Source organism: Danaus plexippus, chromosome 5, assembly GCF_018135715.1.
Source record: "Danaus plexippus chromosome 5, MEX_DaPlex, whole genome shotgun sequence".
Lineage (NCBI taxonomy): Eukaryota > Metazoa > Arthropoda > Insecta > Lepidoptera > Nymphalidae > Danaus > Danaus plexippus.
In genome coordinates, this window is record NC_083539.1 from 5,308,913 (window position 1) to 5,328,986 (window position 20,074).

At 30.5% G+C, this 20,074-nt stretch overlaps 1 protein-coding gene across 1 annotated transcript in view; it reads left to right on the forward strand.

Annotated features, from left to right (window-relative positions):
- Positions 1-2,339: 2,339 nt before the first annotated feature.
- The window catches only part of LOC116769241 (lachesin-like), a 30,759-nt gene continuing 13,024 nt past the window's right edge, over positions 2,340-20,074 (forward strand). Inside the window, exon 1 of the mRNA XM_032660281.2 lies at positions 2,340-2,688. Within this exon, the coding sequence (XP_032516172.1) occupies positions 2,610-2,688 (79 nt within the window). The 5' untranslated portion in view covers positions 2,340-2,609. The remainder of the gene's footprint in view (positions 2,689-20,074) is intronic.

A 20,074-nucleotide genomic window follows, 5' to 3' on the forward strand; every position in this document is an offset into this window, starting at 1 on the left:
TTTTCTTAGAAAAACAATAAATTTTCTGTGAGCAACGCTCGAATGAGTTTCGGTGTCGGCTGAGCGAGAGCACGCTCGCCATAATATATTGAATTTGAAACGAACAAACTTTAACGTTCTTTTTGCCGCGTATAAAAAGATTTTCTTTAAATGTTTACATTGCATTTTCCAACTAAATCAATTTATGCATTGTATATTGATTTTTCCTTAAAGCTATATTACATAAAATTAATTGGGAATGAATTCGATAACTGCACAATTCCATAATTCCACAATTCCATAAAATTACGTAATTCCATTACTGCAAACAAACAAAGCAACAAGTAATTAAGAAAACAAAACTATTTGGCTAAGACTTAATGGAGGGAAATAAAATATTATAAGTACATATACTTTAAAATAAAAGAAAAATGACTTCCCCATATCATGTGCAAAACATATGAAACAAATATAAGATGAAAAACTAATAACTGAAACTGATGATTACATAACTAAAAAGACATTACAAGAAAATATTATATTTACAAGCCTATTGAACACTTCAATTTTGTATAACAGCACTTGGGAAGGTTAAACCACAAAAAAATATTGGTGAGAAGGTGTGAGCTTTTCTGGCTTAATCTCCAACGATTTGCGAAGACGGAAAAAAGGGTTCTGAAGGCTTAGACGAGACCGGTCCCCTATATAATCTACCCGTTTTCTGTCCACACTTATCGTTCAGCTCTATTTATTGGGTAATATACTACAATAATACAGAAAATATACAAATCATGAATTGGGTACAGTACCAGTAATCACTCAAAGTATAATAACTTTCAGAAAATACATAATCTAATTTCTATCATATCTCAATAAGAAAATTCAAAATAGATATTAATTTTTGGTGCATTGGTGCATAAACACTGTATCGTATTTGGAATATTGATCGATTGAAGTAATTTTTATATTTATTTCGGTATATACGTATGTATATAAGTCCTTTAGCTGAAAATTTTTATTGAAAACGTATTTTTGTAATGAAGCTAATGTTACAATCAATCATTGTACATACATCCCAGTCCCAATTCGTTTTAAAAGCATTAGGTATTTTTATATATTTTGAAGATTTATTATCTAGAGGTGTGTTTTTAAGCTATACAAATAGTATTTTACTATCTGTACTTATGTATACATAAATACCTCAACATTAAAATTCCGTTATGTTGTGGTTTTAAATATAAAAATGGTTATAATTTTATTTAGCTGTGAATATACACACGTATACCTGTTAATTATAATATTTAAAATTACTAATTAAAGTTCCAGACTAATTGCGAAGTATCAATACAAAGCAAACTTGGTAGAAAAACGATTTTTTTTCTCTCTACCTTAATTTACTGCTTACATTTATGTTGCTAATGTTTTATAATTCATAGTTGTATTTAAATATCAGATAAAAATATACATAATTATAAACTTATCCACTCCGGAAAGAAGACACTCTTTATCAACAAGAGTCTAATTTAATTTTCAGTTTATAAAATAGAATAATTATATTCATAAGTAATTTAAAGTCCCTTTGTTACTATAATGAGTAAATTCATTCTTTAATGCGTACAACCTGGCGTGTTCACACCGATTCTCGGCTTCCTACTGCGAACTTTAAGGATTATTTTAACTAGTGATTAAGCTTCAAACAACGAGATTCCGTTCAAATTGTTCTAATATAGCTGTCACAAATTCAGGCAACCTTCTAAGAGAAAGCATTTGTCAATATTTATAAGGATCAACTTATAGAATACCTTTTCAGTTTATTTATGATAAAATATTAAATGTAATGGTTATTTAATACCGAGTACAATTTTACTCAATTTCTATTTCACAGGAATCGATAGAATTATAAATATTATATTTTCTTTAATATGGAAAAATGATACAGAAAAAAAACAAATAAGGTCTATTTAACTCTATATTAGATTATATATTACGTTTGAAACAGAGAAATTTATGGCATCAATCTTTATCGTATGATGGTAAACTTAAAATCTCGTCATAATTAACATTCATTTAAATTGAGATTATTCATAGGAAAAAGCGAAGTTACTCTGATGGTATTTAACGCCGCACCTGCCGGAGGCGTCTTAGCGTGGCCGAAATTAATGCGACGCAAACTTGGCAAAAGTCAATTACACTTTATTAAAACCGTCTCCATTTATATCAATTTGACGCAAACTGTTACAAATACTGGCAATGTTCCGTCCTTTCATTCGAGAGCGAGGCGGGGCTACGCAAGCGCCGGGAGCGGTTAACATTTTTAGACAAAGCGGCGAGGTAGTTGGCAGCGCGGGCAGTACGCAGCCAGAGCGCCCCGAGGCCGCAGTCGCGCGACTTCAAACCGACGCGCGGCTACGAGCGGGACTACGATCGCGTTACGCTTGCCGCTTGCCGCTCGCTCGACCCACAACCACTCAATGAATATTTAATAGAACCGATTTCACGTCGAGCCGAGAATCAATGAGCCAACTTCATCGCCGCACTGGCAAACTCATGATAACACTTTGTTGACATACTTCTATGAGACGGAAAGTTTGCTTAATTACCATGCTGATCGGTTAAATATTTATATCAATATGAACTGTCTGAAATACGCTGCGTGCATTGTTTCATTGACACTTTCGATTATTGCTCTTCCTGTGTCATCCTCCGACGGTAAGTACATAGGATATTTGTAATAAGAAGGTCAAAAAGCTGTAGTATTTTTATTTTATTCAACTTTTGATAAGTTCATCCAAGAATAGACATTTTTCTGTGGCTTGTTTACTAATTTCACGAACGGTAAATTTTTTAATTTTTCTCATTACTACGAGATGAACTGAGAAAAGCTACAACGTTCAAAACAACTTTCGCTCCAAAAAGTTAACATTTTATTTTATATTCTTGTGAACTTTGCACCATAACTTTACCCCACTTCTATTTAAGATAGACAACTCAACTATTCACATCTATAAAAATCTTTTGGATAGTTCAGTGAACTTTGAATACAATTGTATGACTCGACTTTATGTAAAGTATAACTGAAATTAAAATGTCATATTAAATGTATAAATTAAACAGGAAAACTTACTTTGTAAAGTAATAACAAAATAAATAAAAAAATATAGTAAAATGAAATGTATGAATATTGATAAATATTTTGCTAATATTTTAATATAAATGGACGCATTGAACTGTGAAGTCGCGTATATAATTAATCTTCATTAGGTTAATGAATTGACATATTTGTGTGAGATGCAAAAGACTTGTGCTGTCCGCTCTTTAATTACATATTTTTATAACGCAAGTCTTATGTAGCAAATGCGCCTTTGTAATCATTACACAATATACAATTCAATGTTACTAACGTATCGTCAGTATGTCTGTTGATAAATTGACTGAGATAAATATGTTTTATGATTCAAATATTCGCCAATAAAGTATGGAAGGAACTTTTGACTATGAAACAAAAATTTCTGATTTCTCGAACAATTAAATTTAAAAAATCTCGTTTAATATTAAAGATTCTGTTATACATATATTTGTTTGTATAAAATAATCGTTAATATGTTAAATTAATATATATTTCTTTATATATATATATATATATATATATATATATATATATATATATATATATATATATATATTTTTAATTTTCAATAAACGATTACTATAAACGTTTATAAACTAAACGATTTTTACTTACCGCTTTATGTTTGGGTCAGTTTTCACTGCCCATGGTTGCTGTTATGATATGAATTGCTAGCATTGTATACCATTGTACTAAGAATTGTAGGTTAAAATAATATTTTCAATATGTATAAATAATCTTATATAAAGCAATTGTTCAAACAAAAAAAAACCTCATTTACATTATTTGCATGGGTTTATGGCATTAGATGGAATAAATAGACAAACACCAAAAAAAAAGTTAATGCATAATAAAAATCATTAAACAATTATTATAGATACGACACTGTTTGCAACAAAAAGTTCAAAATTATATATTTATACATTTCAATTTTATCTTAGACTTTGAACCTCAACTCATGTAGAATTTGAAAAATAATTTGAAGAGAGCTTCATTAAAAAGAAAATTCTTCGTGTAAACATAAAGAAACATCAATTTATTTTGATTGTCATTATAATACTTATTAATAAAATTCAAAAAGTAAATACGTATACAATTAAATATTTGAATACCAGTTTAACAACTCAAGGTTCAAATCAAATTTATAAAACAATAGTTAAAAATCATAAAATAATACAAAATGCTATAAATTAATTATATGATTGTCAAAAAGGTCACTCTTCACTTTATAGTAGTAATAAAATATACAATATCATAATAGACTCCATTTTATCACTATTTATTGCCAGCCACTATTTTTAAATTGTGATGTAGAAGTCTCCATACTAACTTTGCCCTAAACCGATCTCCGCTAGAAAGACGTGGCGGCTTCATTGACAATTCATTGACCATTTCCATGGCAGAATTCAAATTTGAAATAAATTTCACGGAGAGTTTTGTCCTCTGTGCATTGTCTTCGTTTCGAATTTCATCTTCCAATAAAATCCCAACGATTGCTGACTTGTTAACCCACTGAGCAACCGTAAAATTATGGACTTGCTCCACGGTGCATGTCCACTTTTTGGATCCGAAGGTCGTAACCAGGTTTACAGTATTTAAGGGGTTATAAAATTGTGAAATTAATAAAACGTCGCATCATCTCAAATTCCTGAATAATAGATTATTTAATTGATTAAAACACCCATTAACATAAATGCACATTGAACTGAGTAGACTTAAAAATACATATATTAATATGCACATTCAAATTTAAACTAAAATTACTTTATGTTTGAACAGATAAAATAAAAAGCCATCGCATTGCCAACACGATTAATTGGCAAGAACGCGCGTACCCTATCTGGCGTGGGAAAATTAGGAAGAAACCTAATAAAGCTCGTAATATAATAAACTCGTGCAATTTAATAACATTGAACATTTAGTAGATTTATTAAACTAAGACTTCTTTAATTTAAAACGATTTTTATTCCAATAAATTATACCGACCGTAAATTATAGACTAAGCTATCATGGACATGAATCGTATATAATATATCATAATATTTGTTTTCCTGTAATGTCAAATACGCAACTCCCCAAAAAGATTGCACAGTTAGCTAAATCTACGAACTGGTGTCTAGCTGAAGCGATAGTCACTATCAGATGAACTGGCTGATCGTATAACGATCTTATAATATAAAAGTGAAACAAAAAAATAAAACCGTTGAATCAAATGCCTACATGGACATACCTCTATTTGTAAAAAAATATTTGAATTTCCTCTTCAAATATACAAGACTTATACGTAATAAAAATTTGGGAATAATCATAATACATAATAAAAATAGTAAAAACGAGGAAGTTTTGAATCCACAATAAAATCTGGGAATATTACAGTGCTTTATGCAAAATTGAAATAATATTCGGTGAGATTAAGTGTTTAACTATTTACTGTTATTAACAAGAAATTTCAAATATTTAATTATTTTTTTAACTAACAATTAAATAAAGACTTATTTACCCGCTCACCATATCCGATGTTCATTTTCCTTGCAACTGTCTGGACTTATATTAAGATAAGAGTTAATTATTTAACATTGACTTTATTCTGACATAATCCTAATGAAAACTTGTGATCCTGGCCCAATAATAAAAATTGTTTCTAACAATAACCCAAATATTTAAAAATCGCTTTGTTATTTCCTGATATTGAGCTCATCAGCTAATTGTTTTGGATACGACCATAGCCTTAACAAAGCAAATTCATTGTCCGAAAGCTTTATCAATTTTATATTTCAAATCATATTGTCATACAACTGGCATATTTTTCACCATGCCTGCTTCGACGTTGATATCTATAACGCCATTATTCAGAGGATTAGCTTTTTGCTGGATGAGCCGTAGAATATTCAAAAGGGTATTATTGGATTTTATTGAATCTGTACCAGTGTCACTTTAAATTAGAACTTTATCTTCCATATCCATTTCTTTTTGTTCAGCTCCTTTTGTATTTCCAGAAAATAAACAAAATATAAAATAAAATAAAATCAATTAATATGAGTTTAAACAATAAAATATTTAATACTTTTCCTTAATAACGTCATTGGCTATATAGTATTAATTTCTACAGTGTTCTTTATAGCCCTTTTAATATTTATTCTTATAATGAAAACTTAATAATACTTTTTGAAAAAAGTGTAGGTTATCAATATTAAAAAGATTATTCTAAAATACATAGTTCAAACTCTAATATGTACGATAATGCCGTATAAATACCTTGTGTTATTATTCAAATACCTTGTGTTATTATTCCTTAATAAAACTAATCTGTTCCTTTCTGTTCTAACTTCTTGAAACTTTTTTTTTTTACTCAAAACTTCTACAAATGACTATTACACAGTAGAGCTATGTTTTGGCTCTCCATGTATGTAAGAAAACATTCCCCATGAACACAATTAACTCTTAGAATGTCAGTTAATTAATAGATAAAACATTTATCATCATCATCATCGGCCTATTGGAGCCCACTGCTGAGCAAAGGCCTCTTTCTCACATGGAGAAGGTTAGAGCATTAATCACCACGCTTGCTCAAAACGGATTGGTGATTTCAATCTTATATTTTGAAATTATAAGACCAGGTTTCCTCACGATGTAACATTTATAACGTAAATACACATCTCTCTCAGAAATGTAAAGATCTCAAAAGTATGAAAAGTTCGGATTCCGTGACTCATCTGTTTTGACCGCAGGTCTAAAGTAAATTACTATAAGACTGAAGTTAGTGAACTTTCAGCGCTCTACTCTAACTTACCTAGCTTAGTACCTTGTGTATGATTATTTGCGAGTTGCTAGCGCTATGCTTCAATTTGTTACAGAACTCGGGAACGCCTTTAGAACTTGCTCTCTCTAGAATGTCGGTTCATTGCGATGCCAATTGCCACATAAACAAGCCTCGCTAACACCAGCTATGCGGCTGCGATAGTGAAACTTTCTCGTACACTTTTCTCATAACATATCATTAAATATCTTCGTATTACCTACAAAACCTTAACATCCTTTTTCATATTAAATTTCTTTGCTAGATTATTTCAAAGTTTATAATTTTATGAAGATAACTTAGTCCAATATTATTAAAAAATGGAATTATATAATAAGTAAACATTTTTGTCAAACAGCACAAGGTATTTTCTGGATTATGCTTCAATGCCTTTATAATATTAATTACAATTAGTATTTGAAAATCTTTTATTACTCTACTTACAAATTGCTCATACCTAATTGTTTGAATCAACTATATAACAATATATCTCATTAAAATAGTTTAAAAATATAAGGTCTTACTTTAATTATAAAGTATAAAATACTCTGTATTGTTTAACATAGGCTATACAAATCTAATAAATAAAAAACAAAAAATTAAAAGAAAACAAAGGAATATTTTTAAATACTTTGAAACTGGCTCTCAATAGGTATTCTTAATCAAAAATATGCAATCCACCTACTCTATATTACATACTCTTTGATAGAGTACTCTTTGATAGCTCTTCTATTCGAAATATTAATTATACCGTTCTATACACAAAAATTCATCAAAAGCTACTTTTTTTATTTTTCATATGATAATTAATATATAACCTATATACATATATTGTTATTGAGTTGTTTAAAAATTAAATCAATATTCTCTGTTTTGTAGTCTATGACATCCGCTTTAACTCGATAATCTTTCAAACTGTAGCGAACCGTCGTCTGGGAGAATCTTATAAAGATAAGGTTATATTAACTAGAGGAACATTTTAGTAAGTTTTGCAACTTACATGCTAAGTTTTATAAAATAGAATGAAAAAATATCTCTCAAAGCCAAGGATTTATTGGAAACTACTTTTACAAGTATAAGACCCATTGTAATCAATTATTAAAACACGTGCTCTCACGTTTATCGATCTAAATACTTTCGTGAATAAATGCTGAATATAAACAATAATTATATCTTTTCCATACAAGGAAAATCAAAACACAATTACACGCAGTCAAATATGTTTCAAGGAATTTCGAAACAACGAAGTTTAAGAGAAAATGTAAATGTTTTGACCTTAATAAACAAAAAATTCCCTTGGAATTCGTAGCTATCCTCAAACATTCGTGTAACAAAATTTGTCAATTTGATTTACTCAGTAGGTATCGTTGGCATTTAATAAGATTCTTGCATAATTTAATTTATCTAAGTATTCAAATCTGGCCTAAATTCACTTAGATTAATAATAAATTTTGTACATTTTGTAGAGGCCAGTTGATGATTTATAAATTATCTAAAGTCTTTAACATCTTATTGGAGTTTATTTATTTTCATATTAAAAATGATTTCTCATTTGATGTACTAATTGAATTCCAATTTGCTGTGTTCAAATGAAATTCCGGAGGCATATAAATTAAAAGTTTAAAGCTAAAATTATTCAGGAAATGTTTATAAAATTATAAATAAATTGATCGAATTCTGTAGATGTGCGAGCATCAACGCAAATAACTGGATAGATTTCACTAAAATTTCTTAAGATTATATTTCTGACACTTGACTTTAAATAAAAAATATATAGCAATAACTTTATACGAAATAAATTTATTTAATGTTTAAGAGACAACGATTTATAAAAGCAAAATGTTGTCTGTGATGTTTGTTTTCTTGCTCATACCAAAAATTTGTCGACATGTCAAACAAATGGGATGAAAATGCGACTCTAAGTACCGAATAAAAATGAATTATACTCCATTTACTCATATAATTACTGGAAAACCTATTATTAATTAATGACTTTACCGTTTAGATTATTTTGTTTGTCAATTTTATAAACTTCATAAAAATTGTGAACCCTATATTTTCTTATCTAAAACAGTAATTTATTTCATTTAAGGCTTGTAAACGTGTAATAATAAAAGTAAGGACGACGAAGGACAATTTTTTTTTAAAACAACCCTAGTTCAAAATATTATCCTTTACAAATGATTGATGAAACTATTATATCGGGAAACTAAAACGTGCTTCCGTAAAATTATGTAACGTATTAATTAATGTTATTTAGGTATTTTATCATCTCATTGTCAAAAGGAACTCAACATAAATTTTCAAATAAGCAAAACTATAACACGGCAACTGTAATAATTTTGATACGCGTTATTTGTGTGAGCAAATTAATTAAATACAATTTCATATCGATCTATTGTTACACTTGCACCAACACCTTGGGTAAACGACATACGAAACGACGGAAGAAATTGTCAATTAGCCTTGATAGCAAGAATTAGAATTCTATCTGGATATCGTAACAGTCTTCTTCTTATAAGATACCTTGTAATTTAATTCCTCTTTTTAATTGCCAGTTGTGCCATTAAACTGTTCCATGCAATGAGTAACAATTTTTTTTTATAATATAACAAATTAAATTTATCTCAAAGAAAACAATTCAAACAGCCGTGTGCTCAGTGATACTTTATGCGTCCTCTATCTAATGAAGCCAATTTTCTATGCCCGCTCCAACTTGCTTTCCTTTTGAATTTTCTTCCGTATTTTCCTCGACATCCATCTCCGCGTTTCCGCGTACGCAGATTACTTTTGATTTCAAATTTCGCTACCATTGATTTAGTGAACAACAGATTTGTCGAGTCGCTCTTACTGTTCTTCCGCAAGTTTAGATTTTTATTGTTTTTCTCCAACCTTCTTATTGTAGTTGAGAAAACAAAAGAATTTTTACGATATAGAGAAAGAAAATTATTCACATTAATACCATAGTATTATTTTATTCATCTATACAATACTAGCTGACCCGGCAAACTTTTTTTTGCCATACAAATTATTTCTACTCTGAAAAAAAAACTAAAATATTGAAAGAATGTGGTAAATGAATGAAAGATGCATGGAGCGCTGAGAACGATGAGGAAATATAAAAATAACAAAACACCAGACATATTTTTTATTTTTGTTATTTTCCTCAAAATTATATATGTCATCAATTAATTATCTCACTCTTTAGCTAACACAAAGAAACTGATTGGTTTGCCCGCACGAAAGCATACCACGTAAAATTGTCCACATGAAAAACATGGTAGGCTCAAATCTGAGGAAAAAATCTCTAAAAATTAAAGGTCTTATAAGTGCAAACAAAAAAAAAATTCACCGATAACATTCACAAAAAAGACGACTACTTGGTTTTAATTAATTCTTTCTCGGAGATAACTTCAAATAATAAATAAATTTACTAAAAATAAAAAATAAAAGTTTGGGACAAAAGAAAATATTAGGACAAACTAAAAATAAAAAAATAAATGTTAGGACAACCCTTATCACTTAGATATTTGAAAAATAGATAGTAGCCTATTCTCCGACCTACTGAATATGTATTTAAAATTTCATAAAAATCGGTCAAACCGTTTCGGAGGAGTAGAGTAATTAACATTATTACACGAGAATTTTATATATAAGACATAGACAGACAATTGGAGTCTTCTTAAAAATTTCCTAAAATTTGAATTATTATTTCTACCTAATTTATCAACAGACTTTTATTACACTTTATTCTTTGCGCTGTGTTAAAGATTTTCAGATAATAATTAGACAAGTTTTGTTTTCTGTTTTATATTGTTTGTAGACATTAAGTTTTATATACAAATGATCAGTCTTGAATCTGGTTCTTTAATTAAATAAGGTCGTCATTTAAACAGCAGAACAAGTTTAATTAATATTGTCACAATAATATTTTAAATTTTGTAACAATAACTAATAAATAAATTTCTTTATGTTGGTTTGAAATTAATGTTCTATTTATGATAATATTTATTTTTTATTACAAGGTTAATAATTATCAAAAATTCACATTAAAAACAAAATTGAAGATTGATCTGTTCAACCGAAGTTTTCAAGATAAATCGCTATGGGTATTTAAATTTTTTTCTTGCACCATATAATTTATTACAAAAGAAGCGAACTAAATTTAAATTAATTTCCAAAATTTTTGTATCATATAATTAGTGATATTTTTACAAAATTTAAAAAGACAAATCGACGTATCAAGAAGATTATTTTATTAAACTGTGATGTTCGGATATACCATGCAATCTAAGTTTATCACTTCACATTTACCAGAGTGTTCAGTTTGTCTTGTTATTTGTCATCTTTTGCCAACAATTTCCTAATTTTATCGTACTGCACTGGATGCAGGCAGAAGGCGCTATCTGTATATTAAAGTTTGGCAGTATGGTCTACGGACATATCATTTTATATTTATAATAGGGGGAATTCCGGATATTAGATAAATGCCGGCCATTTTTTCTATTAAAATTAGGATGTTTTTAATTTTAATATCCTCGCGGATTAATGTCGGTTTGTGTTTGTCATCACGAACTAAGATCTGTGTTTGTCAAACCGTATGTAATGGCTTGGTTTATCCCCCAAGTGTTCATACACTGCTGCCTTGGACGCTGCTTTTATATCTGTGATATTTTCTTTGACTCCTATGTACCGATATTCCTATTCCTTTGTCTAATATATGGCAAGTCACAGCTACAACACCATTTGTATACACCCACCCGCTTGCTATAATGATACTCTGAATTGGTCTAAAAAATTTGCTTACTTTTTATGTGATCTATATATTGTATAAATGGAAACCTTATTGAAGATGTTGCTTACTATGTCAGAAACTCCCATTAAAGATGGTAATATGGCAGATTATCCTTCAGCTGTGGATGGCTTCAAATGTTTCTTGATATGCTGCCGAAGCACGGAAAGGTTGTTATGGTAAGAGCTTTCTCTACTTGCTGCAGCTTGGCCTCTAAATATTCAGCATCACCATCGCGAAAGAATGGTAAAATTGACTGGAACCTATTTCAAATACGAGTTACAGTTTTCAAAAAATATTATTTTTTTTTTGTTATTTTAACTATTATTGTAACAGCTTTTGTTTTGAAAAAAAAATCTTACTATCTATTCGGGTTATAGTCTAAAGGAAACTAATACACAATACAATTTTCTAATTTAAAGATTATATGGGGTTTTCCAATAGGGACGCTTGAACTTTGACAGCTGATTGCGGCCATGTTGTTTGAGTGACAGCTGTCAAATGCAGTGTGTTATATTCATTCCGTCCTCCCAAACCACCATGGCAGGTTACAGTGTCGAGCAGCACGTGCAAATCATAAAATTGTTTTATGAAAATGGGTCTTCAGTTCGAGCAACGTTCCGCGCACTTCGCCCGTTTTACGGTCGCGATGATCGTCCTGCCGAGTCGACTATCCGTCGATTGGTGGACAAATTCGAGTCAACCGGGTCAGTTAACAATCAGCCGGTTCCCGTGCGTCAACGTAACGCGAGATCTGCCGAGAATATCGCCGCTGTGCGCGACAGTGTCCTCGAAAACCCGCGGCAGTCAATTCCGCGTCGCGCACAGGAACTCGGCCTTTCGCAGACGACAACTTGGCGAATTTTGCGTTGTGACTTGAGCCTGCACCCGTACAAGATCCAGCTGACCCAAGAGCTCAAGGTTAATGACCATAGACAGCGCCGTGTGTTCGCTGACTGGGCATTAGAGCAGTTGGAAGTTGACGCCGATTTTGGCAAAAAAATCATCTTCAGCGACGAGGCGCATTTTTGGATGAATGGCTATGTCAACAAGCAAAATTGCCGTATTTGGGACGAGACCAATCCACACGAGGTTCACCAAGTGGCAATGCACCCGCAGAAAGTGACTGTTTGGTGCGGATTTTGGGCCGGAGGCGTGATTGGTCCGTATTTTTTCGAAAACGATAATGGTGTGGCCGTCACCGTCAATGGTGAGTGATACCGGTCGATGATAACCAACTTCTTTTGGCCTGAAATCGAGAATATGGATCTGGACAACATGTGGTTTCAACAGGACGGCGCTACGTGCCACACAGCACACGCTACGATGGAAGTTCTGCACGAGCAATTTCTGGACATGGTCATCTCGCGCGGAGGCGACGTGAACTGGCCACCGAGATCGTGCGATTTGACCCCGCTGGACTTTTTCTTGTGGGGTTTTCTTAAGTCGCAGGTCTATGCCAACAAGCCGCAAACCACCGATGCCCTCAAAGTCAACATACGCCACGCCATCGATCAAATACAGCCCGATTTGTGCGCCAGAGTCATCGAAAATTGGACCTTTCGTGTGCGCGCCACCAACCGAAGCCGTGGCGGTCATTTGAATGATGTCATATTCCATACATAATGGGGTCGATAGACCTTCCAAATAAAAAAAAAATTTCGCAAATATCTTTCCTACATGTATTTTTTTTTTGCATTTCAAAGATCAAGCGCCCTTAATGGAAAACCCTATATTATTTTGAAAGTTGAGTTTCAATAATTTTTGTTTTAACGTCAGTTTCTACATGACTCACGAGGACTTTAATTTTTGTATTATGATATTAATGTGGTAACGTTCTTAATATTCACTGGGACCAAAAATATTATCCTTCACTGTGAATAAAGAGAGGTAGTTTTGTCTTCATTCAAGACAACAAACAATACAAATTAATAAATCTTTATTTAAAATAATTTTAAAAACACTAAAACTAAAAAAATTATTAAGAAATATGAATACTAAAATCAATTCAAATAATAACACCAAAACATATATTCAATACTTGCAACTAATATCTCCTAAATAATACATTCGCATAGTAATTTGTAGTTATTTTAAAATTCAATTTACCTATGGGATATTGGAAGTTAATTAGTGGATAATAAGCCATAATTGGAATAATAATCAAGCGAATGACTATTATTTCCTGATCCTCTCGATTGTAATAGAACTTGGATATCAAAATTTTCGTATTTACATAGCGAAAATTAATTTTTATCCCTTGTCATTCATGACTAAATAAATATATTGATAATCGACCAATAACTTACTTAATCGTTACCATTTATAAAAGTTTTCATTAAATTATTGCAGTATATTTTTAACAGATAAGAGAAAAAAGATGACTTTTATTCAGACAATGTTATGATAACAGATAACTAATCTTTTTATTCCTCAAGATACCCCTTTAATATGTGTCAAGAACGAATTCTGTTCGTGTCGTTGAATTACTCAGTATATATTATTTTTTTGAATAATTGTCCTTCAAGTAATTTTTTGAAAACTTCGAGAATATTCTACGATATATAATAAATTAATTATCTTGAATCAAATGAAGTTCTAAATCTTCTTAATCAGCTATGTCAAGCTTGTTAAATAAAAAGATATGCGCTCTAGAGACTGGATGTATAAACTGCATCAACATCAATTTAGAAACTACTACTACACGATGTTTATATTTGTACTCACGCTCTATCTGCATCTAAGATATTAAACAAAATATATACGACCAGTAAGATTTAAAAATTTTATTCAATAATTACTTACGTGTGAGGGCTCCAGCTTCAAATTAAAAGTCTTGATAAAGAGCATGCTCTTTGAAAACACGTTTACCAATTCTTAAGTCAATATGACGACATTTAAGTTTCCTTCATTAACAACTGACCTTTGTCTTCAGCAGAGCTAGACCTTAGAAATAATTTCATTATACTTATCATTATCTTTCATATAAAGTTTTGCAATCTATAAACGCTTTTACGTTACGGTTTTACGTTCATAATCATTCAAAAATATATTTACTTATAACTCTTTTACTTTAGCTTCAGATATTTTATCCATCCTCAATAGTTTCAATTACTATCAACTTCATGTTCACAAGTTTGATCACGTAATAAATTACAACTCAAATATGTAAATTCCTGGAAAAACTCACAAGATTCTCTCATGCTCTTAAGACAAATCTTCGTGCATGCAACAGTATTATAATATTAGCATTAAATACCTCTATGATGGAGTAAGGAATATAATTTGACTTTAAAGCGGAGCTTTTAACGTCATTTAATAAGCAATGTAATTTGAATAAAATTTTGTTTTTATGGGTAGCTTTTGTAGAAATAAAATGAGTTTAATGTTGACGTAGAAGGATCGATACATAAATTTAATTTTATAAAAATAACATAATTTATCATGTACTTACTAAAATATAAATAAAAATGTTAAATAAACTTGAAACTTGACTATAGTTAACTAGACATAATAGTTTGTAAGATTGCGAATATTTTCAACGTTCCCAACTAATTTTTATAAGTTCTTAGAAAAGTTCGATATTTTAAAAAGAGTTCGCAATGCACATAAAGCTTCCTTATTTGCATTTCTCGGTCTTTGAGAATATTTCAAAACAAGTTTCTTCCCTTAAAGTTAACAGCAGTTGCTTCATAAGTCAACTTCTTTGGTATTCTGAAGTCACGATATGCAGATTTACAAAATATCTTTAAGAATTAAAGTCATTTTATAGTTATTCTTTGAAGAATGCATATTTATTTATAGGTTCGGTATAAATATAAATTTAATCAATTATATATTGTACATTTCACAAAAATAATAATATTTATATAAATAAAAAAAACACTCCTCATAGGTTTGTATAAATATTGTTTCTATTTCAACCAATATAATATTTTGTATCAAAGTTGTCCCTAAATGTTCACCCGAAGTTAGAGACTCCGGAAAACTATAAAAGAAATTCTTGAAAATTATAACAATAACAAGTAGGAATGAATAAAATGGCTGAGACCGGTACGGCTCGACACGAACCGAGTTCTATTGTACCATATATTTCGTATGTGCGCAACGTTTGGCCATATTTCTTAACGTCTATGCCGATCCCGGCACCGGTAGCATTTCACGCGACGCTCAACGATTTTTCGATGTGCGGTTTCCGCCCTACAATAGTATTTTATTAACGGGTGAACGACAATGCATCGATATGGTGAATATTGTAGAGAGATATAAGTGAATCTTGCAATATATATTCTCTATTTCATGAAGCCCTGGTAAACCAATCCAGCTTTTCAATTTGACGATATGATCCGGAAACCATTGCCAGGCACTAGCGCTGACGGTGTACACTATGCTTTAAAGTTTTACTACTCGTTTACAATACGACCAGTGCTGACCTCGATGTTACTTTTTTGTGCTTTTGTTAACAAAACCTTTACAACCCATACTCATGTGGATGATAATACAAAAAGACATTTCTCCACTTTCCGTAACAGTTTCGCAATTTAAATTTATAAAAATTATTTACACGTTGGTTTATATAAACAATAATTTTAAAACAGCATACAAGTCACTTGCAAATTATACATAAACGATTTTATGGCAGCGCTTAAGATATTTGTCGCAAACAAGTTACAGCAATGCGCTAGTTTGACGATAAGTTGACGCGATGCATGTTATCTAACAGTTGACATTGGTAGATTCCAATCGTGGCGTGTGTAGTCGTAAGTGTAGCGTAATATTTATGCATCTGATTGGTATCGCCTACAACTTGGAACCAAAGAGCCATACCTCGTCGCGCCACGCGCCTCTGTCGCGATGTTTCTGATTTATAACTGTAATATAACGCCAAGCTGTCATGCAAATATTTTTATAAGCTCAGAGTCGGGTCTTTCGTTTTTTTTTTTCATTTATATTTCATATGATTTATCTTTATGTTGTAGACGAATTAGAAAGCGTAATTAGTGACACATTTTTGATGTACGACTTTGTTTAGATTTACATATATAAGTCATTTAAATACTACAATTAAAGTTATCTTCTAGTCGCAATTTTAGCCTTTTAAACTTTTAACTCTAACCATTAATAAAATAATTATTAAAATCTCAATAAATATATTAAGGTGAAAATAGAAACTTAATGGAAAGTAGAGAATTTATTTATTAATGTCACAGAACTCAGTGATCAAGTTACACTCGCAATTAAAATAAAACTTCAAAAAGAATATTTCTTTAAATTTTAACGATGCCTCCGATAACTACTTATACAAATCGTAATTAGATGAGAGTTAATTAAGCACACAGTCTTAGTGGCGGCTGATACATAATATTATGTACATTGTTTGAAACAAACAGTACACAATGTAAACACTAATTATCTACGTGTTAATGTTTACAATTTCCACCAAAGCATGTATGTAACCACAGTACGCGTTTACGAACGTGATAATTGCACGATATTGCTGTCGTAATAAAAGGTTTTCATATGAAAATGTTTGCAAATCTTAGTCACACAATTATTTGTAAAGAGACGGGTTGGGATGACACATTTCGAAATAACGAAGGAACAAAAACCTAAAGGGAGGAGAATTCGTATATGGCTATCCCCTTTGTGCTGATCTACATAACGTTATCTAAGAAACTTTTGAGAAAGCATCTGTCTCTTGAAATAATTCACAAAAATACAATTGAAATGAGTTTTCTAGCTAACAAAGAAAGAGAATACCTTCCTTAGAGACATTGATTTACAACATTAATTTATTCAATGGTCTATTCTATTACTTTTATTTTATTATTTGTAAATATTTGTCGGTTGGTATAACTATGCTAGTTCAATCATAACATATTAGTAAACTGAATTTACCTTAGATTGAATTTGAAGATTTTGTCAAAAACTAAACAAGTAAATTGATACGGATATGAATATTTGTAAAGATGTCTAAAAATTACAAAACAATTACCTTTTTACAGTTTTAAGGACACTCTACTCTCTACTTTTAAGTCCCACTACTTACAAGGCGTTTATAGAATTTCATTCATAAGCTTAAGGAAATGAAAGTATTAATGTTGGTTCATATAGGTAAATTTTCGCATGTAGTAGGGCCATGTAAACTTATAGTACGGTCACCCACTAGTCAGCGCTGGTTGTTGCCAATAAGTATTTATATGCACTAGAAAGATAAAGTTAAACAAACAAAACAAACTAAGCAGCCGTTCAAGTAGACTAGGTTAACAATAGATTAGGTTGACAGCTAATTTGAGTGTCACCATTCTTTATTACTTACCGATAAACATAATTCTGTAACGGTTTCCTACCAATGCGTACTTGCCTTCCGTTAAATATAATATCAATCGACATTATCGACGAACAATTTGAAAGACAGTTCCATAAAATAAGTAATAAAATGAAGGAACAGAGAAATAAATTAAAAGAGAACCTTACAGAAACATTTACAGGTCGAATAAAATAAAAAACTGACCCCTATGATTGAAAAAAATGACAGGAAAAAGAAGTTCAAAAAGAAAGAAGCTACGATACCTTTACATCACCGGACTGAAAAAAAAAGAAACGAAATAGATTTCATGACCACTAGAGCCAATGGGTGTTTCTTAATAAAAAAAATTTCTCAATAAATTTCAACATCAACCTAAAAATCAAGAAGGAATATGATGATTATAAAACAAATCATAATTAATAATAAACACCCAATTTTAAATAACATAAATATTAAGGTGCAAGACAAAAATAAAAAGAACGAACAATCAAAACATCTATTCATCGAGGGTCTTAGAGCAAACCATCTAACAAGTGGATGACAGACAAAACATTGACCTTCTTAAGCTGACCTGATCAAAGGAAAAATACTAACAACTACTAAAAGCAAATGGTTAAATTCTGCAGAGAATTAAAGATAGTTTTAATAAAGATAAAACTCAGAAACTGAATTCGAAACAGAAATTTGCAGAAGGAATAAAATAACAATAACTGCTGTTTACAAATAAGTCAATAATACCATCTCTCAAGAAAATCTTTAATGGTATCGTCAACACAGAAACGATACCACAGCAATGGACTCAGTCAAATATAATTCTTATATTCTATAGGAAATCAGTACGCTATCTGAACTACCAGCCTAAATTGAAGTACTCCACTAAATTGAAGGAAAACTCGACTAACAACATCTAATAAGATTGCCTCCTCAGTGTTGAATCATGTCCATTCTCTAAGACAAATCATCGAAAATATACTACGACCACCTAACCTTTGTCGATGTAAGCAAGGTATTTCACTCGTTAAAACGCTCAAACATCTCAATGGCGTTAATCAAAAAAAAAAGAGTTGGCAAAAATTTAATATGAAATAAGTCCAAGAAGACGTGAAGTGTTCTGTGTTAAAGAAAGAAAGATTAAAACAAGGAGGAGTTAAAAAGTAAATAGATCAACAACAAAAAAGATGTCAGGAAGTGAGATCTAAGACTTTGGCGAATATTCATTTAAATGAAACTAATATTTTATTATTTTTAAAACTGATCGGAATGAGAATCCCATCTAGTTGCTATAAAATAACCGAAACGTCGGAAGTATGCAGTTTTAAAAAAAAAAATAACGCGTAGTTATACGAAAATATTAGTTTCATTTAGTTATCAAGAAGGGTTATATGCACAACATGGAATGGCTAGCAAGAGAAAAGAATTGACAGGGTTGGAGAAGGCCCTTTGACGACTGGATTTACAAAAAAAAACATCACATAATAAATAAATAAAACTCACATTAAACTAACTCACACTCAAGTAATTTTACAACTATGTAAATTAGTCCGAATAAAAAAATACATTTATTAAAAAATGCAAACCAATCTTATATTATTACATATTGTAAAAAAGCTTTGTGAATGAAACTAGTGCACAATAGCTTAAAAAATCCCTCTTTTGTAATATTTATTATATTTTTATTTTAGATTAATAAAAGCTATGTAGCAAAATCAATTTATGATTAAAACCTTACTATAAATTTGCAACTATTGTTTTAAAATATACCAGAAATTTTATCACAGATGAAAAGATTTTTTGTAATTTTTCAATCGTAAACGTTAAAATTTAATATGTAGTATGTAAATTGCAAGATTATGACTGAATTAAATCTCTAAGTAACCTTAATATCATCAATTAGTTATAATGTTGATAGTGTTAAATGTAGTATCTCTAACATTTTCATCATTTTGATTCAACAATATAATATATAAAAATATTTCTCTTCATATTATTAGGAACAAACCGAAAACCAAACATACGAACAAAATTATTAAGTCCGAGTACATACGATTGCGAATAGTGAAAGTACATATG